Below are 27,311 nucleotides of genomic sequence, written 5' to 3'. Positions count from 1 at the left end.
ACAATCCTAATCAAACAGCCAACATGCTTGATCTTTTTCTCACAAACAACCCTTCTAAGTACGTGGTCGAAGTGAGAAGTCCTTTAAGCATTTCAGATCACAACTTGGTTATTGTCTCTTCTCCAATGGAGCCTTTATCTCATGGCTATTCCACAACCTCGTGTTGTTTGGCATTACAAGAATGCAAAGTGGGATGACCTGCGATATTTCTTTTCTTCTTTTCCTTTGTCTTTGGATTACTGTTTCAAAACTTCTGATGTCAACGATTGATCAGATCGTGTCAGTGAAATTATTCTTGCACAAATGGAATCCTTTATCCCACACTCCACTTTAAAATCTCGTCCTTTATCTAAACCTTGGTTTTCCAATAAATGTGCTAAGGCTGTTCAAAAGAAGAATGTTGCATATCGTAATTGGCTTGTTTCTAATTCTTCAGTCTCATTTTCTGCCTACACCAAAGCTCGCAACAATTGTACAGCAGTTATTAATCAGTCCAAACTAGAGTTTGAACAGGCTAAGAGTAGAAAACTTGCTTCTTGCCCTAATGGTAGCCGTGCATTCTGATTTCTTGCCAAAGCTACTGGCCGCAACTTTTGCCCATCTCTGCTCCCACCTCTGTCCAAACCAGATGGTTCTGTTGTCACTTCAGCCAAGGATAAAGCTGACCTTCTAGCATCTCATTTTTCTTCCAACTCATGTATTAATGATCTTGGTAAATCACCTCCCACCATTTCCAACATGCTCCATTCAATTCCTCCTGTGGTCTTCCGTCAAAAGGATGTCAGAAGGATTTTGACGAATCTTGATGCTAAGAAAGCACCGGGTCCCGATGGTATTTTTCCACTTGTTCTCGAAACCTGTGCTCCTGAACTTACTTCTGTACTTTGCCGCCTTTTTTCACTTTCTTATTCCAAAGGTGTTTTTCCTTCTGCTTGGAAATTTGCTCATATCCAGCCAGTTCCTAAAAAGGGTGACAAATCCCTCCTATCCAATTATCGTCCCGTTGCCATTACTGCTACTCCTTCTAACGTAATAGAGAAATCAATTAATCAAGTACTGGAGAAAAAATCGATCCACTGGTGATATTCTGGCTTATGTTACCCATTTATGGACTAATTCAATGGAAAGGTACGGTGAAACACAAGTAGTTGCTCTTGACATCTCAAAGGCTTTCGATCGTGTTTGACATAAAGGTCTTCTGAACAAGCTACCATCTGATGGTTTGCTGACTGTTTTTTGTAATTGGTTATCCAGTTTTCTCTCTGATCGCTCACTGAGGGTGATGGTAGATGGCTCTCTGTCTTCTCACTTCTCCACTAATGCTGGTGTCCCCCCCCCAAGGTTCAATTGTTTCCTCCACTGTTTTCCCCTTGCATATTAATGACCTTCTTCCATTGACTGGAAATCCTATCCATAGTTTTGCCGATGATAGCACATTGCATTCCACTTTCCATTTTGAGAAACCTTGCCCTGCTCAATCAGCTTCAACTTCTCGAAAATCTGCTACCAATTCCTTAAATGCCGATCTTCAGGTAATTCTCCAGTGGGGCAAAGACAACTTAGTTGATTTCAACCCTTCTAAAACTCAGTCTTGTCTTATATCTCGCAAAAAGGATTCTACTGCTCCTATGCTTATCTTTAGTGACACTTTGATTTCTAGGCAAAATGATATATCTCTTTTGGGGATTACCCTGACTTCTAATCTCTCTTGGCACAAGCACATTACAAATATTGCTACCTCTGCATCTAAAAAACTTGGGTTTCTCTTTTGCTCTCGACGCTACTTTTCTTCCAAACAGCTGCTCACTCTGTATAAATCGCAAATCCACCCTGCCATGGAATATTGTTCCCACATCTGGGGTGGTGCCCCGAAAACTTCTCTCAGCCTTCTTGATTCCATTCAGAAGAGGGCAGTTAGGTTAATTAATGATTCATCTCTAACAGAGTCTCTCCACTTGTTGTCCCATAGACGTACTGTTTCTGCTGCATGCCTTTTCTACAGATACTTCCACAGGCACTGTTCTTCTGAATTGGCTTCTATAATTCCTGCTCTCTCTTTCAAAACAGTGCGATCACGTGCCGCCACCAGCCAACATCCATTTACTGTCCAACTTCAAACTCACAGAACCAACTTTTCATCTTCCTCATTTATTCATTCAACTGCCGTTTTCTGGAACAACCTTCCTTCATATGTATTTCCTGGAAATTACAGTCTATAAAAGGTCAAGTCCAATGGCAACAAATATCTTCTTTTGTCTTCTCAGCCTCCAATCCAAGCACGGTACTAAGTACTATAGGTTGTAATACCTCTCGTGTTTGGGGTTTACATAAAAAAAAAAAAAAAAAAAAAAAGGATGATTCTGACTTAGGCATTTATAATGCCAAAGTCATCAAGAGTCTAAAACAAATGGAAGATCCTTTTGAAAAAATAATTTTGGTGTTACTTTGAAAAATTATGTTCTTATAAATGCCAAGGTAACACAAATTTTATCAACTGGCAGTACCTCATTTCCAGATTTGAAATTTTTTTTGAGCATGTTTCCAGTACTTCTCAGTGTTGTTAAAGATATAGAAATAGATAAAGAACTAAATGATTTGCATAATCAGTTCTATCAGTTTGAGAACCTACCAGACACTATTATGAAAGAAGAAACGATAGATATAAAATAGAAGAAATATAACAGATTGTCCTAACTCATGTTTGGTATTTTAACAATTGCTTACAGCAATGCAGAGGATAATATGTGAGAATATTCAGCCAGGTTAGAAAAACAAAAAGTGAATTTAGATCTCTTTCTGTGAAGCTTTGGAAATGCTTCTGACAATCAAGTCTAGCAGTAGGTTTTTTTTTTTTTTATTAATGAACAACATATTTGAAGGGGGCAAAGTCCACAACACTGTCTTTCTTGGAGCATTCAGAATCAGCTGATGTGTATAACGACAATTCAAACAGAAATTTACATATAGAAAAGGCTTAGGTAATGTAATTTGAAATCATATTGTACTGGTAAACATTTTTATGTCTGTATTTTAATGTAAATTGTGTATATTTTGTAAGTGACACTTAATTTCTATTACAATGTGGACTTTATAAAACCCACTTTTCTGAAAAATATTCTTTTCCTTCAGGTTTTTTTTTTTTTTTTGCAATAACTACCTATTAAAAATAAATCTGTTTTTCTCATGCATACAGTTGCCTGATCTCCAGTTTTTGAATGTCAAAAGTTAGCAGCTATGTATTAGTTATGCAGTATTCTCCTTCTCCCTTGTTAAACTAAAGGTGCCTGTTTTGCTATGTATCCTCTTACTCTCCCTCTCCATCTTCAGGGCTCTGCTTTTTCATTCTATTAGGTTTCTGCTATAATTATAGTTTTACCTATCTCTAAAGTTTATATATTATTTGGATATGATATGTAGGGTTTTTTTTAGGTGAATTTGGACCAAAAGGAGATTCAGGCTTACCAGGATTTCCTGGTCTTCCAGGAGAAAAGGGAGAATCAGGATTACCAGGACTTCCAGGTCCACCTGGCCTTGATGGACCAATAGGTCGTCCGGGTCCTGCAGGAAGAGATGGATTGGATGGACTGCCAGGATTTAAAGGTTCAGAGATTTCCATAAATGTTTATTAAATATATTTTGATGTTATTTTTGCATTCAGTAGCATTGTTGAATTCTCTTTTGTTTTGTAAGTACAGTTTTTGTGTGCTGATTGTTTAATCTCGAAATTATGTTTTGATGCATCCTTTTGTTTTATGCATCCCTTTTGAATTAGATAATTTGCTTTTTTCAAACTGATGACATTTGTTCTGATAAATAATTTTTAAAATACATAATATTGTAGTGTACCTTAGCATGATAATATTAAGTAGTAATACTATGTGCTCTTAAAAAATAAATTTTTGAAATTGTTCAGTACCCAGCAGCAGTCCTACCCTTCTCACTGAAGCCTGTTTGCATTGAAAACAATTTACTGTGCAGGCAACAAAGAATTGCTCAGATATTAATTAAACTCTCTCTCTCTCTCTCTCTCTCTCTCTCTCACACACACACACACACACACACACACACACACACACACACACACACACACACACACACACACACACACACACACACACACACACACACAGTGTAAATTAAGTTAAGCCTGAATCCGGTGATAACCAATTTTAATTATAAATGAAAATTCTTTATCAGATTGGATAAGCACTGCAATAAATGAATACAACAAAAATAAGTTCTTAAATGAAGAATCTGAAGAGAACAAAGGGGTTGGGAGGTGAATTGAGAGAAAGAATACACACCTGGAAATTTTTTAATACTTTAAATAAAATCTAATACAGTATAATATTGAGCTAATTAGTATTATTATTTATTTGAAACAACTTAAAATAAAACAGTACAACTATTCAGTCTTATCTCATGAGAAGGCCACAGAACAATAATAGTTGTGGATTCATAGCATTGAACAGCAGCTAATATAACATTATCAGCCCATTGATGCAATAGATTTGCACAAAAATAATAAAATGAAAGAAAATTTCTTTACTTTCTTTGTTTCACAATCTATTAATTAATTTTAATTTATTTACTGCCAATACTGCCACCTATATTCTGGTTGGTTTTATATTCTCATTCGTTATTTATACTTTATTTTCTAGTTGGCAGTTTGTCTTTACATTGTGCAGGTGCTTAAGCTATCTTCGTTTTATTTTTCACTGCACAAAAAGTCACTGTTGTGCAAATGCTTTGACAAGATGATAGATAGCATCAAATAGCAACAATTGTCTATTGCTGTTTAATGCTTTGATTTGTGTGGCATCTGAAATGCAGTAATTCCACAACTATTGCTGTCCTCTGGCCTTTTGACAAGATAAATTTTAAGTTGGTTAATTTATTTGTCATATTGCTGCAGATAGCTTATAGTATGAAAGTCATGGTATTTCACATTATTTGGCTTTGTTGATTTAAAGAGATGCATGGAAAAAAGAAATAATAATCTGGGATTTCTCTTTGTTTGATTTAAATTAAATTTAGTTTGACTAAGCAAGTCAATATTCAAAATTTCATGAAAATACATCCAGTGGGAACATTTGTTATATGTGGATGGACAGATGGGTGGACCTGTTGAAAGATGGTAAGTGCTTAATAGACAGGATGATTCAGGAGGAATATTAAATATTTGGAGGTTATAGTATTGATTATTCTGAGCAAAAATAGTTCATATAAACATTGTCCAATTCTCAATGGATATGGAGATACAGCTGTTCGAAACTGGTGTTTTTTTTTTTTTTTTTTTTTTTTTTTTTAGGAGCATTAGCAACTAAGGCTATATTGCTCCGAGGATATGTGGTGGTCATTCCCTGACCTATCCGCATCCTCCGTATTTGGGGGTGGTCACGGGCTCGAACCCCGGTCTAATCAAGAAGCGTGTGCTACGCACTGCCGCTCCTGCCCACCTGGCTACAGAGGCGCCACGAAACTGGTGTGCTCAGCTCCCTGAATCAGATGTGACCAAAAAGCAGGTATAACTAGATGGTGTTTGGTGTTAGAGAAGTGTTGTTAAGATGCCACACACATCCTCACGCATGCTGAATATGCCAATATGGTGTGTGTCTATGGATTTTGTGGCGGAAGTGCTACTGCTGCTTGTAGAGAATACCGTTAACAGTTTCCTAACAGCAGAATACTGGATTCAAGAGCATTTACTAGTGTTTATACTAAACTACATGAGACTGGTATAGTTCCCAGCACTGATATTTCTTCAGAATGTGCAAATGAATAAAATTTGGTTGAAATAGAAAACATCCTTCAGTCAGTAGAATGTAGTCCTACTATTAGCACACGAAGAATTTCTTCGCATGTCGGTGTTCCACAGACAAGAGTATGGCGTGAGCACAACTTGTATCTATTTCACATACAGCGAGTGCAACACCTTCAACCAGGAGATGACACCCAGCAATTGGATTTTTTTAGTGGGTAAATGCTAATTGCCAATTAATTCCATTAATACTGTTCAGCAATGAAGCTACTTTCACCTGTGATGGTATCAACAACACCCATAACTCTCATAGGTGGTCAGACAAAAATCCACATGCCACTGTAAAAACAAAAAATTTCAACATCGCTTCTCTATAAATGTGTGGTGCAGTATCATTGGCAATCAGTTTATTAGGCCTGTTGTATTACAAAATCGTCTTACAGGGCCCATTTACATAGATTTTCTGCAAAATGAACTTCCACTACTATTGGAGGATTGGTATGTACTTTCAGCATGATGGAGCTCCTGCACATTATACCCGTCTGGTGGTACAATATCTAAATCAGACTTTTCCTGAACGATGGATTGGCCACAGTGGCCCCCATTCATTGGCCACCAAGGTCTCCAGACCTCAGTCCATTTGATTTTTGTTTGTGGGAATGGATGAAAAGCACAGTATACAAAGAAAAGGTGAATACAAGAGATGAATTGCTTGCTTGCATTTTGGATCTGCTGCCCTCATAAAGTAACGCCAAGACGACCTCAGAAAAACAACACATCATATTACCACAAGAGTTACAAAGTACATTGAGGTTGGCAGTGGGATTTTCAAATGTTTATTGTGAACTGTAAAAAATTTGTCAATTATTTGTGTTGTGTATCATTCAAAAAGTCAGTAAATACAAACAATAAGTCATTTATTGTTTTTTAATACTTCTGTGCACACCAGTATCAAACATCTGTATCTCCCTATATCTGTATAGATATACAGATTTTTCATCTGTATTAAGAATTTGACACATGTTTATGCGAACTTTTTTACTCAGAATAATCAATACTATAACCTCTCAAAATATTTACTATTCCACCTGAATTGTCCTGTATACATGTGAATTTCATTCACATATATACAGAGCAAAATGAAAAATTGATGAAAAAGTATAGTCTATGTACAAAATAAAAATGTGGTACATATAAAATCCTAAAAATTAGTACAGATAAGTGTTTTTAAAAAAAAAAAAAAAAAAAGATATATTTTCTTGGGTTTGATTACCAAGTAATGTTGCAAATAACAAGATTTGGTGCCCACATGAAACCAGAGTTTATATTCTAAAATATGAAATTTAAGACTAAAATAGTCTAAATTTGAGTCTATTTATGTATTATATTTAACTATAGTGAAATACAAATCTAAATTTGTGTGGTTTCTAATAAAAACACGAAAAAAATTTTTGTGTTTTTATTTTAAAGTCAAATACAATTTATTGTAATTTATTGAAATTGTCAAAAAATACATAATGTTCATCTAAGCATTCCATTGTTTTCAAGTTCTTTTTGTGAACTTCTTTATAAGGTGCAAAAAAGTGATCAAGTTGTCTCTTAAACTTGATGCTCCTCTTTATATTTGAATCCAGCTCAAACACTATCAGAGAGTTTTTGGATATTGTGAACATTTTTATTTAACAATTTGATGTTAAATTCCATTCTAACAACATCAAGAACTTCAATGTCTGCTCAACAGAATGTCTGCTCTCAGAGATTATAATTATTTGCAATTATAATCTCTGCTAATATGTCATCCACATTGGAAATTCATCTATAATTAACCACTTCTGGCCATAATTTCTGCCAACAGAATTAATGGCCAACATGCATTAATGGTAGATTCCTTTACCTATTCTTCCACTACTTTATGTTGATCAGGCAATCAGCAGTGTTATTATTTTTCCAACTTTGGCTTATGGTTAAGCTTGAATCCTTCTCAATTTTAGTTAACAAGCTGGTTAATGTTCTTCTAACATAATAAGTTTTAAAAGCCATAATCACACCTTGGTCTAATGGTTGCAAAAGTGATGTATTTAATGGCAAGAATAAAATTTTGATAGACAGATGTTCAAACATTATATTATCTGGGATGTTCTGGAGCATTATCAATTATAAGAACTTTAAATAGCAATGATTTCAAAGCTAAGTAAAATTTTACTTCATATAGAGCAGGGGTCCCCAAACTTTTAGAGAAGTGGGCTACATATGAATTTTTGGAATATTTGGTGTGCTGGAGAAAATTCCTAATTACTGAAAACTGCATTCTCTGCATAACGTTAAAGTTATGCGGAGAAACAAAATTTTATACATACATATATCCACAGATTCAAAAATAAATCAATGGATATGTAATATAAAATATACCAGTTTGTTTATATCAAATTTTAATTATTACTTATTTATTGTACTAATCACAAAATTATATTAATTATAATTACCGTATTTTCTGGCTTATAAGACGCGGTTTTTTTTGCGAAGAAATACTTGGAAAATTACCCTGCATTTTTTATGGTCAATGTCAGATTAGGCCTAAAGACTACCAGCAATGCATTTTCGATGACGCAGTGCCAGTAAACTGAGTTCAGAAAACTTCCCTTTGAAATTCACACCAATCTTACTTAAGATTCATATGTTGAAATATATTTTTAATAAATATCAATGGTTAGAATCTATGGCAACAATACATACCAGTAATCTTTTTTTTGTGGAAAATTTGTTGAAATCTACGTGATTTGAATCTCGTAATCAGATGTAAGTAAAAACTTGTTTCATTTCTGATGTCATCATTTTGCTCAGATCATTTCAGTGAAATTATTCTTGTAGGAATGGAATTCTTTATTCCACACTCCACTTTAAAATCTAGTCCTTTATCTAAACCTCGGTTTTCCAATAAATGTGCTAAGGCTATTCAACAGAAGAATGTTGCATATCGTTATTGGCTTATTTCCAATTCTTCAGTTTCATTTTCTGCCTACACCAAAGCTCGCAACAATTGTAAATCAGTTATTTATCAGTCCAAACTAGATTTTGAACAGGCTAAGAGTAGAAAACTTGCTTCTTCCCCTAATGGTAGCCGAGCATTCTGGTCTCTTGCCAAAGCTTGCCAAAGGCTGCAACTTTTGCCCATCTTTGTTCCCACCTCTGTCAAAACCAGATGGTTCTGTTGTCACTACAGCAACGATAAAGCTGACGTGTTAACATCCCATTTTTCTTCCAACTCATATTAATAATCTTGGTAAAACACCTCCCACCATTCCCAATACAATCCATTCAATGCCTCCTGTGATCTTCCATCAAAAGGATGTTAGAAAGATTTTCACAAATCTTGATGCTAAGAAAGCCCCAGGTCCTGATGGTATTTCTCCACTTGTTCTCAAAACCTGTGCTCCTGAACTTACTCCTGTTCTTTGCCACCTTTTTTCACTTTCATATTCCAAAGGTGTTTTTCCTTCTGCTTGGAAATTTGCTCATATCCAGCCAATTCCTAAAAAGTGTGACAAATCCCTCCCATCCAATTATCGTCCCATTACAATTACTTCTGCTCTTTCTAAAGTAATTGAGAAATCAATTAACCGCCAACTCTTAAACTAATTAGAAACCTTCTGTCTGATCAACTATCGCCAGCATGGATTCCATCAGTGTCGTTCCACTGGTGATATTTTGGCTTATGTTACCCATTTATGGACTAATTCAATGGAAAGGTTTGGGGAAACACAAGTAGTTGCTCTTGACATCTCAAATGCTTTCGATCGTGTTTGGCATAAAGTTCTTCTAAATGAGCTTTCATCTTATGGTTTGCCAACTGTTTTTTGTAATTGGTTATCCAGTTTTCTCTCTGATTGCTCACTGAGGGTGATGGTAGATGGCTCCCTGTCTTCTAACTTCTCCACTAATGCTGGTGTCCTCCAAAGTTCAGTCCTTTCCCCCCACTCTTTTCCTCTTGTTTATTAATGACCTTCTTCCTTTGCCTGAAAATCCTATCCATAGTTTTGGAGATGATAGCACATTGCATTCCCCTTTCCATTTTGAGAAACCTTGCTCCTGCTCAATCAGCTTCAACTTCTCGAATATCTGCTACCAATTTCTTAAATGCCGATCTCCAGGTAATTCTCCAGTAGGGCAAAGACAACTTAGTTGATTTCAATCCTTCTAAAACTCAGTTTTGTCTTATATCTCGCAAAAAGGATTCTTCTGCTCCTATGCTTACCTTTGGTGATAGGAGAATCTACTTGCCTGATTTCTAGGCAAGTAGATATATCTCTTTTGGGAACTAGCCTGGCATCAGCAAAAAAAAAAAACTGCCCATCCGTACCTTCCAAGCATTTTGTCCAGTTCTCCCTTGAATTTATTCAACCCACCACTTCCACAACAACAGATCAAAACATGTTCAACCACCTGCTGACTGAAGGCAAATGTCCACTCATCTGTCATGCAACCATCCCCACTCAAGTCGAATTTATGTCCCCTCATGTTTGTTGTCTCAGCAAGTGGGATAATGCCATTAATATTCAGCTTACTTAATCCACTCAAGGATTTAAACACCTCAATAAGAACTCTCCAAACATGCCTAGTATCGAGATGCTGCAATTTGCAGAACTGAATCCTATCTAGGTAAGAGCACAGTTTTGTTCCCTTCACCAGTCTAGTTGCCCTTCTTTGCAACCAATTCCAGCAGGTCTATCCTTCCTGAAGTGTACTGTATACAGGTCCTTCAGACGTGTATACAGTACTAAAGATGTGGCCTAACCTTGAATTTACTGTATATCGTTGACTTTACTGTATATCATGACCCCATGAGCTGTCCTGGCAACATGTCTATACTGTGGAGAGAACTTCATGTCTGACTGCATAATTACCTCCAGTTCTTTTTCATTCTTTACTACACTGAATCTTAAACTTAAACTTCCTCAACCTATCAAACCAATTTTCCTAGATCTTGTTGCAGTAGCTCACCCTGATGATTGTCATTAACCACTGTGCCAACCTTTGTATCATCTACAAACTCTAACATTAAGCCTGATATACCTTCATCAGTATCATTCATAAATAATGAAAACAACTTGGACCCAGCACTGAACCCTGTGGATCTCCACCCATAACATTAGTTCATGGAGAGCAGATTCTCTGTCGTCTTCTACTTAACCATTATTTTATCCATAGTTGTAACTTGCCCTTAATACCACATTGCTTTGCTTTGGTTTCTACAGCATTCTTTTATGTGGAAAAGTATCAAAAGCCTTCCTGAAATCTAAGTATATGATGTCAAAATTATTTTTTCATCCAGTTCCTTGGTCACTGTATCATAATAACTTATAGACAAGACTGCCCCTTTACAAATCCATGCTGTGATTGTAGTATGTTTGTCCAAATGGTCCTGAATTACTTAGAATTAGTATTAGTAATGGCCACATGGTGCAAGAAAGCCTATGGCATATGCTGCACCAGCCAAAAAAAAAAAAAAAAAAAAAAACAACCCAGAATAAAACAATGATAAAAAAAAAAGAATAATAAATAAAAAATAAATAAATTATAATAATTAATAAAAGAAAAGGAAATTAAACCTGTCATCCTATGCACTTCCCTGACCCGAAGGTACTATCCAGATGATCTTTGAATTTCCCCAAACTGTCAGCCTCTACCACCCATGTAAGCAACTTATTCCAGTAATTTATAACTCGCTGGCTAAAATAAAACTTCCTGCAGTCCAGTCTAAACATTTTCCCCCCCTGTAACTTGAATTTATGTCCCCTAGTTCTAGCATCATTTATAATCTTGAAAATTTTGTCCTCATTCATTTTACTGATGCCTCTCAGAGCCTTATACACCTCAATCAAATCTCCTTTAAGGTGTCTAGTTTCCAAACTCTGAAACCCACATATTCGAAGTCTTTCTTCATAAGGACACCCTTTTGCCAATCTCACCAGGCGAGTTACCCGCACCCTTTCAAGAAGCTCGATGTCTTTATTTGGGTGCGGTCTCCATACTTGAACACAGTATTCCAATTGTGGTGTAACAAAAGCCTTATATAATGGGATTATCACGTCCCTATCTCTACTTGCAAAAGTTCGATAGATCATTGATAGTAGATTCATCCATTTGTAAAGAAAAGCACACACAATTAGCAATGAGCATGCAATTGTTCGCTCACATTTTTACGTTGCATTGCAGTATTTTGAGATGATTGCAGATCTTGAAGAGCACTTTTAATTTCATTTTTGTTCTTAAAATTTTCAAAAAGAGAATCTGTTATTTCTAAAAATGCATCTTTGATATATCTAAAAATGCATCTTTGATGAATCTAGAAATGCATCTTTGACCCTCAGAAAATGGTTTGCATTTTTTTTTTGCAAGGATGATGCTACACTTTAAATTATGCTACAGTTTCTGCTTTGGATTGTAAGTTAAGTGTCATGAAGAAATTTTGTTGTGCGAATCTGAATTTAAGTTCTTTTAATTTATTTTTTCTAAGGTCACTATTAGGTGGAAAATCCGATTGGTATTTACCATGGCGTGCATTGAAGTGCCTTTCTAAATTTCCTTTTTTGGGTATAGCCACGAAAGCATTGCAAATCAAAAAACATTTTTCTTTTATCATTATAAAAAAGTATTCTAGTTCCCACTCTTGATGAAAATGATATGTTTTACTCTTTTTCCTATCATTCATTTTAAATCAAAGGGTATTAAATTAACGTATAGGTACTGCCCAGTTATTAATATTAAGTAAGCTAAATAAGAGTTCGACTGATTCACTGTATCCTCTCCACAACGTAATTGCGTGAATTTTCACGTGATTCAACAGATTTGTAATAATAATATTTGTATTATGCAACAATAACATTTAGATTTTAACTAATTTATTTTTATATAAATTTAAAATTTGTCGTGATCGACCGAAATTAAAGCCGCTATTGACTGGTAGATCACAATCGACTTGTTTACTACCCCTGCAATAGCGGTATGAACAGTAAGTCGTAACTTACAAAATTGCTAGTTAAATTTAAAAATAAGCTAACAAATGTACCTAAGATTATTTGAACTATTTGTAAAACAACATTTAATATATTACCGTATTTTCCAGCTTAAGACGCGGTTTTTTCGCGAAGAAATACTCAGAAAATCACCCTGCGTCTTATATGGTCAATGTCAGATTAGGCCTAAAGACTACCGGCAATGCATTTTCAATGACTCAGTGCCGGTAAACTGAGTTCTGAAAACTTCCCTTTGAAATTCACACCAATTTTACTTAAGATTTATCTGTTGAAATATATTTTTAACAATTATCAGTGGTTACAATCTATGGCAACAATACATACCAGTAATCTTTTTTTCGTGAAAAATTTGTTGAAATCTGCGTGATATGAATCTCACAATCAGACGTAAGTAAAAACTTGTTTCAATATCCCCTGTGTTTGCTTCCTCTATAATATGATCTTACGCTTTTATGGTATGGGACTAATTAGACTAGATCGGGATTTTCAATTCCAACCGTCTTTTACAAAGAGAAAGTGACGCCCATATTTGTCTTAGGGTGAGTAAGAATTTATGTCAGCTTTTTTCAGAAACAAACATTTCATTATTGGTTGAACATTTACCCAAGTGTATACCATTATTTTTAGAAAAATATATTACCGTATTTAATTTTATTATTATTTTCTTTATCAATAATTTTTTTACAAATTTCAGGACAATATTTTAAGATAAGTTTAGAAAGTTTAAACATGCAAATGGCTGTAATTCCTGGGGGGTTACCAGGGTCAATTGCAATCCCTGGATGTATCAATAAATAAGCCTTTAAAGGACTACATGCGAATTGAATAAAAACTCCATGTTGTAAATCCATTTAATAAAAAAAAATTAAAAAACAAATGTAACTCCATTTAATTTATCTTTAATACCTACCCTCTGATTACATCCCGTATCACGCCATGTCGTCATATTTGTTTACATCAGTCGGTAAAAGATCGCTTCTTAGTTTCACCGTAAACAGTATCGAAGGATAATAGAAGGGTTATTATTTTTTCCAAAATATGTGGCCAAAACTAGGGTGCGTCTTGTATGCCCGTGCATCTTATAAGCTGGAAAATATGGTAATGTGATGAATGTGGTTGTAGAATGCACCCAAGTTTTGTAATATCGGGTTTTAAAGTACTAGTTCCAATTCTTAAAAAGGCATGTAAATGCAGGTCTGTTAAACATGATCATATTTTTGATTTCATATTTTATTTTTTAAGGATCTGGTCACATATATATGTACTTCCAAAAATTGATGTAACCTTTCTTGCAAAATTTTTAATTTTTGCAAAAAGAAATTTTTGGATAATTTAATTCAGTTAATATTGAATAAAACTGAATTAGATTTTCATTTTTTAACGTTGTATTCAGTGCATCATTAGATTGAAGATCTACTAACTCTATTGTAAATTCTCATCAACATGTAAAACAGATTTGGAAAAAGTTCAACACCTTTGAATTATTTTTAAAATCAGAAAATCTAGCCAAAAAAATTTTCCTGCAACAAACTAACTTTTTGAACAAAATTTTCAGTGGAAAAGTTACAACTAGACATTTTTAGATAACTTATCCAACATGGAAAATGTGAAAAATGATTCCGAAGTAGTTGACTTTTAAATAACTCCAGCTTTGTTTTTTCAAATTCTTTGACATTATAATACAATTCATTGACAAGTTTGTCTTGTCCTTGTAGTTTCATTTTAAGAAAATTCAAGTGTTCACATGTATCTGTTAAAAAGGTAAGGTTTCACAACCATTTGAGATCTGACAGTTCCAGAACAGGTTTGTTTTTCATTCATAAATAGATCTATTTCAATTCTAAGTTCAAAAAATCGCTTCAACATGTTACTGCGACTCAACCATCATACTTCAGTGTAGTGCAACAAATCACTGTATTCAGTCTCAATAGTTTAATTTTTGAATTTCTGATAATTCAGAGCAATCCTGCACATAAAATTTACTTTTGATATTAACAGTTATGACTGAATCTATGACCAAAAATTTTCTGCACAAAGACTGTGGTGAATTGTATAATGAAATTGCATTGGTTTTTTTAATATTTTTACTCGCAACATAATTATGAAGCTGACCCATGAACCCAATTTTAAGACCAATCATATTTTAGCGCCATCTGGTGTAACTGCTGATAGCAAATCCCAATTCAATTTGAAACCGTCAATTGCTTTTGACACACTCAAAAATATATTTTCACCTGTTGTTGTATCTTTCAAGCTTTTTAATGCAACTAGCTCTTCAGTTACTGCAAAATTTTGATTTACACCTCGGATATAAATTAGTAATTGAACTATATGGCTTGTACCTTCACTCTCATCAATTGCTATTGAAAAATGTGTGAATTCACAAACTTTTTCTACGAGTTGATTTTGAACATTAGCTCCTAAATCTTCAATTCTTATTACAGTTGATGAAAATAAACTTACAAAATTCTTTACTTTCTCAGGACATAGTTCTGCAATTGCCAAACAAATCCATTTTACAAATTCTTCATCCATAAAGACCATTCCTTCTTCGGCAATGATTTGGGAGGCTTGAAAACAGCTCTAACTGCTGGTAAATTTTGAAGAGTAAAAGTTCTAATCTTCTGTTGTTGACTTTGAAAAGTTTTGGTTAGTTCTCTGAGTTTTTTCTGCCACAAAGCTCCTTGAAATTTATCATAATTTGAGGTATCTTTTGTGGTGTAATAACGTTCCACATTATATTCCTTGAACACTGACAAGACTTCATTGCAAATAAGACATGTGGAAGTATCATTGAGGAGTGCAAAAAAACTAATTAATTGTCCACCGCTCATTAAAAGACACTCAGTATCAACTTTTCTTTTTTTGACATGATTTTTATGGGGCTATTGAAATAAAACAAAAATACTCGTGAATATTGAAGTAAGCATGCACTGACATGTCTTAAAATTTTATGAAATATTTTAGCATGAAGGTTATTATTATATTCATATCACTCTTATATCATGTGAAATCAGTAATATAGTTTATTAGGCTGTTTGCATAATAAATTACATTATGATAATATAAAACTATATTATTAATTATAATATAGTTTAATAAAGTGAAGTTTTGGGTACCTTACTGATACCCATCATGAGACCATGCTGCAGGGAGAACACAAAAGGCTACAAATTTGAATATTTTAGGATATTACAGTTACCAATATTACAATTTACAAATTACGATTCTATTAAGTTTTGAATTGTTGTTACAACAGAAAACAGGAAATCTAAGGTAATACAAAGAAATTAAATTCATGCCTGCCGACAGCCTCCTTGTTGATGCTACCAGAAACTTTATGTGCATACATAAAGTTTCTGCTATAAATTAACTGCTGGCAGTTAATTTATAGCAGAGGGATTAACCAATAGGATAGTGTCATGTTTTTGTCTTGGACCTAGGGTTCTTGTATAGTTGAAGCCAGGGATGACCTATACTCCCATACTCTGTAGGCGCCTCCGTAGCCAGGTGGGAAGGAGCAGCAGTGTGTAGCACACGCTTCTTGATTAGACCGGGGTTCGAGCCCGTCACCACCAAATACGGAAAGGTCAGGGAATGACCATCGCATATCCCGGAGCAATATGGCCTTAGTTGCTAATGCTCCTAAACAACAAACAAACAAACAAACACTCCCATACTCTGCACATCAGGGTTCATGTGCAGGCTGGTTCGGGATCTTACAGATACCAATCATCAGACCATGCTGCTGGTGCCAGGTTTTAACCTGGATCCGGGATTCTTGTGTGCTGGAAGTGTAGGGTGACCTTTCCTCCCATATTCTGAACATCTGGGTTGGTGTGCAGGCTGGCAAGGGGTTAGAAAATCCCCAATTACTGTCTGTAATGCCTATTGCCATTCAATGACAGGGTCCAGATAAGGACTATTTTAATGGTGTTCCAAAGAATAGCTTTCAGTGGAAATAAGAGAATTAATATCTAACAAGGCTAAGCTGACAACACAGAGGCATTAACACTATTAATCAACCAACAAATGTTAAAATAAATATCTAAAATGTGTTTTTCATAAATTTTATTGTGATCTAATATAAACATTAATTTTTGCAATCTAATTTAAATATCCGTGGGCTGGATCTGGCCCGCAGGCCATAGTTTGGGGGATCCCTGGTGTAGAGCAATCATGAAACCATTCTGTAAAAAGGGAAGCTGTGATTTGCTTTCCAATAAATTGGGAGCTGTTGTTTATTTTTTCCCTTTAGTGCATATGGATTCAGTGATTTGTAATCGACTGTTGATTTGGTAATGTGGCTGCTTGCATTAACACAAAAGAACAGAGTAAGCCTGTCCTGAGCAGCCTTAAATGCAGGAACAGATTTTTCATGTTTTGCTAGGTAAGTTCTGCAAGGCATTTTCTTCCAAAACAAGGCACTTTCATCTACATTAAACACTTGCTCGGGTAGATATCCTTTATCCAAAATAATTTTTTTTAATTTGTTCGTAACAATTTTTTGCAGCCACAAAATTTGTCAGCACAGATCCATTAGCTTGATGTTATGGAGGTTTAAATGTTTTTTTTTTTTTTTTTTTTTTGAAATTTTTGAACCAGCCTTTCTTGGCTGAAATACTTGTGCCACTAGAGTTTTCTCCAGATTTGCTAAAGTATTCATATAGTTTTTTTTTCCTTTTCACATATGATAAGCAAGCTTAATGGTACTTTATTTGGAATTTGATCTTTGAACCAAATATTTTACACCTTTTCCATTTTTTAAATTTTAATATTGCGTGTTATTGTACATATATTTGCTGCAATTATGTGCACTATCAGGAACACTGCATCATATCTTTTATTCCGATTTTTAGTGGATCAGGCAGAGGATTCATTGATTTTATAATGGTTTGCAACTTAAATTAAATTCTCTCCTTTTGAAAGTTTATCTAACAACTCAATCTAGTGATAAAGTCATCAGCTTCTTCAATCTTTTAGTATTTCCCTTTGTTGCTAAAACTCATATTTTCTTAATAAATTAAGCTGCCAAATGGTAAAAATGAGATAGATGCACTCTTCTGCTACAAATTCATAACACAGACTGACAATTTCACACTTGATCGGCATTAGTTGTGACTGTAAGTCACGGTGCATTAACATTAAAAATGCGACTTTGAATAGAGAGGGATGGCTGTACAGTGGACCCTCCTGCTTTAAAATATTAATCCATTCCAGAAACACCATCGTATCATAGTATGAACCCAATAACACATTGTTTTTTGATAATTCGTTCCAAGACCTCAGAAGTTGAAATTTTTCACTATATAACTAAGCTATTTGGAAATGGAAATTGTACATATTGATCAAAACAAAATCATTAAAATTAATATATTCATTAAATCACGACACAAAAAATCAATTAAAGCATCCTTCAACTAAAGGATGCAAAAACAAAGCACATGACCAAGACATTCACAAATGCTGAGAGGAAGGACCATGTGATCCGGTTGGAGATAATCGTAAGCCAAACCCATCATAAAAAGTGATATAAGTAGGCATCTCTTAACATGAGATTACTGGTTAGTAGAATCAGTCATTTCATAGAATCAAATTTCAGAAAACCAATTCAAATCAATGCACTACACATTCATCATTATCATATGTTCAGTTATAAGAATCAATTTTGAATGCCCTTTTTTTCTTTTTTTTTTTGTTAGTTGTTGGCGCATCGGCCATCAGCTTCTGTGGCCATATTGGCACCTCCCAAGGTTTTTGCATTTTCTACTCTGATCCAAGCCCGAGGTGGGATTCAAACCCGTGACCTTTGGGTTGCCAGGCAGGCACTTTACCTACCCGGCTATCCTGGTCGGCAAATGCCTTTGTGATATTTCTAGAGATCATGACCTAAAAACAATAAAAAAATTTGCATTTTCCGATTTATTGGGCTTTTCTGTTAGTGCAATCTATTATAGTCCCCCATGAGAGGTTAGCCTATACTCGTGGTGAGCAGATGTGTCTATAGAGCTCTTCATAGAGACAGTACAGAAGTATAGATAAGAGGGGATTATAACAGGATTAGTTAGTTAGTTAGTTAGTTATTTGGTTTTTAGGAGCATTAACAACTAAGGCCATATTGCTCCGGGCTATGCGGTGGTCATTCCCTGAACTTTCCGCATCCTCCGTATTTAGTGGTGACGGGCTCGAACCCCGGTCTAATCAAGAAGCGTGTGCTACGCACTGCTGCTCCTTCCCACCTGGCTACGGAGGCGCCCCCAGGATTAGTGAAGTAGAGCAGGATTTCAAAGATTATTTAGTATATTGTAAAGTCTATATTTATAATATTTTTCCTGTAATAGTTTCATTTTTTTAATATTATAAATATAATTTTTTGAGTAAGCGTGAAAGAGTAAGCATCAAAATTAGAAAATTTAATGACTATGTATCCGTATTCTCCCTTTCCAATATAAATTTGAGTCTAGAATGAATATTATTAAATGAATGTAAAATGCCTTGGATAGTGCTACTATCAGTAGTAGCACTATCCAATAGTAGCACTACTATCAGTGCTACTATCATAGTATGTGATATGGGGTAGAAACGGCATCAAATGTATATGCTCAATCGTTGACAGATACATCTCCGATGGGTCGTAAAACTGCTAGCTTGGGGGGAGACAAAGACCAATAGATTGACAGTAGCCACTGGCAGAGGTGAAAGAGATTCTTGCACTGCTTCTATTAGAATGAGCAGAAGCCTGAAAAACAAGAGGCATGATATTTCAGAGACTGCTGGGAGCCATTGCGGTACAAGTAAACACATGGGTTGTGTTAGGGTAGCTAAGAATAGAAACAGGTGCAGGTATACTTGTGTGTACACCAATGCTAGGAGTTTAGTAAATAAATTTGATGAATTTGAGGTATTGCTCAAAACATCAAAGGCACATATTGTTGGGATATCAGAGACGTGGTGTCACACAGATATAAGGGATGCAGAACTGGAATTTGGGGAGTACAACGTCTACAGAAAGGATAGACAGGATAAGAAGGGAGGAGGGGTTATGCTATTAGTTAAGAAACACATAAAAACCAAGGAAGTGAAGCCAGTCGACATCGCTGGACAGTGCAGTGTTGAGTCAGTTTGGTGTGACATAAGCATTGGGAGATCAAAATTGAGAGTAGGAGTGTGCTATAGGCCTAATGACTCTGATGAGTATAATAAGAAACTGCAAAAGGAAATAGAGTGGGCCAGTAAATCAGAGAGTCTTATAATGGGAGATTTTAATTTCCCAGATATTGACTGGAATTTGGGGGCTGGTCACTCACACACTAGCAGGGCTTTTGTGGATTTATTGGATGATTGTTTTCTACATCAGCATGATCGGGAGGCAACTAGAGGGAGTAATACTCTTGATCTGATTATCAGCAGTGATTCTTCATGCATTAAGAATCTGCAGATAAATGAACCACTAGGTGGCAGTGATCACAGTATGCTGAAGTGGGATTTACTCAAAGAGGTAACTACCATTAGGGGTAAAGGGAAGGGTTATTGCTTTTGTAAAGGCGACTATGATGGACTGAGACAGTATTTAAATTCTATACAGTGGGAGCAACTGATGATGTTACCAACAGCAAATTCAAAATGGGAAGCATTCAATGAACTTATCTTGGATGCTATTAGGCTTTACACACCAACTAAGAAATATTGTTCAAGGTTTAGGCCAAAATGGATGTCAGATGAACTAATGAGGCATATGGCAGAGAAGAAAAATGCATGGGATACTTACAAATTAACACATGACACAGAAGCCTATGATAGATACAAGTTGATATGCAACCAAGTTACAAAGGAGGTTAGGCAGGCGAAGGCAGATTACGAGAAATTCTTGGCAAGGGATGCAAAGAAAAACAGCAAAGAGTACGTAAACTCTAGAAGGAAGGGGATGAATCAGATTGGTCCACTTGATATTGATGGGTCAACTGTTGATGATCCTGCTCAGGTAGCTAACTAACTAAATGAATATTTTGCATCGACATTCACACATGAGGAGTTATTCAGCGAGGGGAATGCCAGAGGTGTATTCAACTCTAGCAGTAAGCTACAGAATCTTGAAATAACTGGGAGTAAAGTGGTGGAGAAATTGTTGAAGATAAACACAAGAAAGGCACCCGGGGTGGATGGGATCTATCCAGTTATATTAAAGGAGGCAGCAAAGGAAGTAAGCAAACCCTTAGCCATAATTATGAGAGCTTCCTTGGACTCAGGGGAGGAACCCATAGACTGGAAATGTGCAAATGTGACCCCAATTCACAAAGGAGGATCAAAGGCTGACACAAGTAATTATAGACCTGTGAGCTTAACTTCTGTTCCAGGAAAATTAATGGAGGCACTGGTTAAAGAAGCACTGCAGGATCATTTAGACAAGACTTCAGTTATAGCTCGGACACAGCATGGTTTTGTTAAGGGGAAGTCTTGCCTGACCAATTTGATTGGATGCTATGATGCAGTTACAAAAGAACTGGATGCAGGGAATAACTTTGATATTATATACTTGGATCTTAGAAAGGCTTTTGATACTGTTGCACATGGAAGACTGCTACACAAATTGGAGCAGTGTGACATTGGAGGAAAATTGCTGCTATGGATAAAGGGGTGGTTGAGGGGGAGAAGACAGAGTGGTAATCAATGGACACTGCTCATCGTGGACTAATGTAATTAGTGGAGTCCCTCAGGGCTCAGTGTTGGGTCAATTATTGTTTTCTGTATTTATAAATACAGAAAACAATGTATCGTCTGCAAACTTGGTGTCCAAGTTTGCAGACGATACAAAGGTTGACAGGGTTGTCAAGGACACTACTGACACTATGCTGCTGCAACAGGATCTGGAAAGGTTGAGCAGATGGGGTGAGAGGTGGCAAATGAAGTTTAACATTGACAAATGTAAAGTACTACACATGGGAAACAGCAACCCCAGAGCAATGTATCAACTCTGTGGTACTACACTGACCGTGGTAGAGAATGAAAGGGACTTGGGGGTGGTTGTGCAGGCAGATATGAAGTTCTCTGAGCAGTGCAGATGGGCTGCAAGAGTAGCTCATGGAGTATTGTCAATGATATACAGGAATTTTTCCAGCAGGGATAAGGAGGTGATTATTCCCTTGTATAAGGCAATGGTCAGGCCACACCTAGAGTACTGTATACAGGTCTGGAGGCCTCATTTCAAGAAGGATGTAGAGCTGCTGGAACGAGTACAGAGAAGGGCAACAAGATTAGTGAATGGAACAAAGGGGTGCTCTTACGAAGAAAGGCTTAAGTTTTGCAAATTGCAGTGTCTGGAGACTAGGCACCAGCGAGGTGATCTGATAGAGGTGTATAAAGCTTTGAATGGTTTGAGCATGCTCAATGCTGATGGGATTCCTCCTCTAGCACGGAATAATCACCTGAGAGGGCATAAATTCAAATTGAGGAAAGACAGATGTAGGATAGAAATTTGCCTTTAGCCAGCGGGTGGTTGGTTGGTGGAACAGACTTCCATCCCTTGTCGTGGAGGTTGATAGCCTAAATAAGTTTAAGGCTCAGCATTAGCATTACCATTAGCATTAGTAGAGGCATTTGATGCAAGAAAGCAAGCTTATGCAGCATCAGCCAAAAAAAAAAAAAAAAAAGTAACATAAATAAATAAAAATAACCACTTCCACTTCACCCCTCTGTTCGTTCGAAATACCTGTCCAGCTGAGCCTTAAACTTATTTAGGCTATCAACTTCCACGACAAGGGATGGAAGTCTGTTCCACCCACCAACCACCCGCTGGCTAAAGGCAAATTTCCGCACATCTATCCTACATCTGTCTTTCCTCAATTTGAATTTATGCCCTCTCAGGTGATTTTTCTGAGCTAGAGGAAGAATCCCATCAGCATTGAGCATGCTCGAACCATTCAAGGCTTTGTACACCTCTTATCAGATCACCCCGCTGGTGCCTAGTTTCCAGACACTGTAATTTGCAAAACTTAAGCCTTTCTTCGTAAGAGAACCCCTTTGTCCCATTCACCAATCTAGTTGCCCTTCTCTGTACTCGTTCCAGCAGCTCTACATCCTTCCTGAAATGAGGCCTCCAGGCCTGTATACAGCACTCTAGGTGTGGCCTGACCATTGCCTTATACAAGGGAATAATCACCTCCTTATCCCTGCTAGAAAAATTCCTATATATCATTGACAATACACCATGAGCTACTCTTGCAGCTCGTCTGCCCTGCTCAGAGAACTTCATATCTGCCTGCACCACCAACCCCAGGTCCCTTTCATTCTCTACCACTGTCAGTGTAGTACCACAGAGTTGATACGTTGCTCTGGGGTTGCTGTTTCCCATATGTAGTACTTTACATTTGTCAATGTTAAACTTCATTTGCCACCTCGAAGCCCATCTGCTCAACCTTTCCAAATCCTGTTGCAGCAGCATAGTGTCAGTAGTGTCCTTGACAACCCTGCCAACCTTCGTATCGTCTGCAAACTTGGACATTAAGCCTGATATACCATCATCAATATCATTTATAAATACAGAAAACAATAAAGGCCCCAATACTGAACCCTGAGGGACTCCACTAATAACATTAGTCCACGATGAGCAGTGTCCATTGATTACCACTCTCTGTCTTCTCCCCCTCAACCACCCCTTTATCCATAGCAGCAACTTGCCTCCAATGCCACACTGCTCCAATTTGTGCAGCAGTCTTCCATGTGCAAAAGTATCAAAAGCCTTTCTAATATCCAAGTATATAATATCAAAGTTATTCCCTGCATCCAGTTCTTTTGTGACTGCATCATAGTATCCAATCAAATTGGTCAGGCAAGACTTCCCCTTAACAAAACCATGCTGTGTCCTAGCTATAACTGAAGTCTTGTCTAGATGATCCTGCAGTGCTTCTTTCACCAGTGCCTCCATTAATTTTCCGGGAACAGAAGTTAAACTCACAGGTCTATAATTACTTGTGTCAGCCTTTGATCCCCCTTTGTGAATTGGGGTCACATTTGCACATCTCCAGTCAATGGGTACCTCCCCTGAGTCCAAGGAAGCTCTCATAATTATGGCTAAGGGTTTGCTTACCTCCTTTGCTGCCTCCTTTAATATAACTGGATAGATCCCATCCACCCCAGGTGCCTTTCTTGTGTTTATCTTCAACAATTTCTCCTCCACTTTGCTCTCAGTTATTACAAGATTCTCTAGCTTACTGCTAGAGTTGAATACACCTCTGGCATTCCCCTCGCTGAATAACTCCTCATGTGTGAATGTCGATGCAAAATATTCATTTAGTTTGTTAGCTACCCGAGCAGGGTCATCAACAGTTGACCCATCGATCTCAAGTGGACCAATCTGATTCATCCCCTTCCTTCTAGAGTTTACATAAGTAAAGAACTCTTTGCTGTTTTTCTTCGCATCCCTTGCCAAGGATCTCTCGTAATCTGCCTTCGCCTGCCTAACCTCCTTTGTAACTTGGTTACAGATCAACTTGTATCTATCATAGGCGTCCGTGTCACGTGTTAATTTGTATGTATCCCATGCATTTTTCTTCTCTGCCATATGCCTCATTAGTTCATCTGACAACCATTTAGGCCTAAACCTTGAACAATATTTCTTAGTTGGTATGTAAAGCCTAGTGGCTTCCACGATAAGTTCTTTGAATGCTTCCCATTTTGAATTTGCTGTTGGCAATATCATCAGTTGATCCCACTGTATAGAATTTAAATACTGTCTCAGTCCATTGTAGTCGCCTTTACGAAAGCAATACCCCTTCCCTTTACCCCTAATGGTAGTTACCTCTTTGAGTAACTCCCACTTCAGCACACTGTGATCACTGCCACCAAGTGGTTCATTTATCTGCAGATTCTTAATGCATGAAGAATCACTACTGATAATCAAATCAAGAGTATTACTCCCTCTAGTTGCCTCCCGAACATGCTGATGTAGAAAACAATCATCCAATAAATCCACAAAAGCCTTGCTACTGTGTGAGTGACCAGCCCCCAAATTCCAGTCAATATCTGGGAAATTAAAATCCCCCATTATAAGACTCTCTGATTTACTGGCCCACTCTATTTCTCCGAACAGTTTCTTATTATACTCATCAGAGTCATTAGGCCTATAGCACACTCGTACTCTCAATTTTGATCTCCCAATGCTTATGTCACACCAAACTGACTCAACACTGGACTGTCCAGCGATGTCGACTGGCTTCACTTCCTTGGATTTTATGTGTTTTTTAACTAATAGCATAACCCCTCCTCCCTTCCTATCCTGTCTATCCTTTCTGTAGACATTGTACTCCCCAAATTCCAGTTCTGCATTTCTTATATCTGTGTGACACCACGTCTCTGAAATCCCCACAATACCACAAAATACCTGTCAGCTGGACAGGTATTTTGAACGAACAGAGGGGTGAAGTGGAAGTGGGTTTTTTTTGTTTTTTTTTTGGCTGATGCTGCATAAGCTTGCTTTCTTGCATCAAATGCCTCTACTAATGCTAATGCTAATTAAACTGCTCAGGCTTAATCCCATTCGCAACCCAAAAATTTATACAAAAAAATTTTTGGGTTGCCAATTTTTTTTACTTGTTGATTTTTAATTGCGTTTAATTGATTTCTAATTGGGTTCAGTTGATTTTTAATTATTTTTGACTGTAATGTAAGTTTTTCGATTCTTTAAATTGTTTTCATTTTAATTTCTGGAGAGTATCATATGGAAGTGTTCTACGTATTGTATTGAGGTAATCTTCTCTTATTCTTTTACAAATATTATTAATTAGTAAATTTTAAAATATTATTACCAGATTTAGATGACATAGTAAGGCAAACACCTGCTTCTTTTTGTATTATGGGTGACTGGAGTGGTCATCACTCCTCAGGGGCTCTCAACATCTTGACTGCAGAGGAGAGAAAAATCTCTAGATAAACACAATCAAATGATGTTAAACATCCGTGATATTGTTGTACACATTGGAACTAATGACATTAAGAGATCTGCAGATCTACTCAACAAGTACAGGTCAATGTTGATAAAAGTTGCGAGTCAGGATTCAATGTGAAAGTGTCTGCAATTCTTCCCAGAAACGATAGGAGTGAGTATATGATGAGAGCCTTATCAATCAATTCAGCCCTGGAGAGACTCTGCAAGGCTCGAGGGGTAGAATTTTTTTCAGTCTGGTCTGTGCTTGTTGACAGGAGAGTGACTGCTTCTACAGGGATGGAGTACACTTAAATAGAAAGGGTGCAAGAATATTTGCTGATGATATCGAGGCAGTGTTAGGTGGGTCAGAAAACTACTAGCTTGGGAAGATACACAGACTAAAAGGTTAACAGTGGCAACAGGCAGAGGCAAAAGTGATTCTTGCACTGCTTCTATTAGAATAAGCAGCAGCATGGAAAGCAAAGCAATGAGGATTTTCAGGACTGTTGGGAGTCATAGTGGAACAAATAAATACATGGGCTGTGTTAGGGTAACTAAGAGTAGAAACAGGTGCATACACACCAATGCTAGCAGTATAATTAATAAATTTGATGAGCTTATATGGTCAATGTCAGAGGCAAATATTGTTGAGATATCAGAGATGTGGTGTCACACAGATATTAGAAGTGCAGAATTGGAATTTGGGGAGTAAAATGTGTAGAGAAAGGATAGACAGGACAAGAAGTGAGGAGGGATTATGCTGTTAGTTAAGAAACATATAAAATCTGTGACAAATGCACTGGGAAAGGAAAAATTAGAGTAGGTGTGTGTTTTAGGCCTATTGAATCTGATGAGTATAATGAGCAATTGTGCAGAGAAATAGAGTGGGCCAGTAAATCAGAATGTCTTATAATGGGGTATTTTAACTTTCCACATATTGACTGGAACTTGTGGTTTGGTCGCTCGCACATTAGCACACTTTTTGGATTTATTTGATGACTCGCACACTTTTTGGATTTATTGGATGACTGTTTTCTACAGCAGCATTGTTCAAGAGACAACCAGAAGGAGTAATACTCTTGATCTGATTATTCATGCATTGAGAATTTGCAGATAAAGGAACCACTGGGTGATAGTGATCACAATGTACTGTTATGGAAATTACTTAAAGATGTAACTACCATCAAGGCTAAAAGGAAGGGCTTTTGCTTTCGTAAATGAGAAGTCTTCGGGATCTTAATTTTGGAGGCTATTAGGCTTTTCATTCCAACTAAGAAATACTGTACAATGTTTAGGCCTAAATGGATGTCACATGAATTAATGAGGCTCATGGCAGAGAAGAAAAATGTATGGGATGTATATAAAATATCACATGACACAGAAACCTATGGCAGATATAAACTAGTCTGTAATCAGGTTGAAAAGGAGGTTAGGCGAGAAATTTTTGGCAAAGGATGCAAAGAAAAACAGCAAAGAGTACTTTACTTATGTAAACTCTAGAAGGAAAGGGATAAAACAGATTGGACCACTTAACATAGATGGATTGACTATTGATGGTCATGCTCAGGTAGCTGATAAACTGAATGAGTATTTTGCA

At 36.5% G+C, this 27,311-nt stretch overlaps 1 protein-coding gene across 2 annotated transcripts in view; it reads left to right on the top strand.

Moving 5' to 3' along the window:
• Col4a1 (Collagen type IV alpha 1) overlaps window positions 1-27,311 on the top strand; it is a 1,206,096-nt gene that overhangs the window by 819,274 nt on the left and 359,511 nt on the right. For both annotated transcript variants that reach the window (XM_090374514.1, XM_090374509.1), the window contains exon 27: window positions 3,430-3,600. In XM_090374514.1, coding sequence (XP_090230640.1) covers window positions 3,430-3,600 — 171 coding nt within the window. The remainder of the gene's footprint in view (window positions 1-3,429; window positions 3,601-27,311) is intronic.

The sequence above is a fragment of the Mastigoproctus giganteus genome, chromosome 1, assembly GCF_048544385.1.
Source record: "Mastigoproctus giganteus isolate SK-2022 chromosome 1, ASM4854438v1, whole genome shotgun sequence".
Lineage (NCBI taxonomy): Eukaryota > Metazoa > Arthropoda > Arachnida > Uropygi > Thelyphonidae > Mastigoproctus > Mastigoproctus giganteus.
The sequence above is the reverse complement of the archived record's forward strand: the minus strand, read 5'-3'. Positions and strand labels throughout refer to the sequence as shown.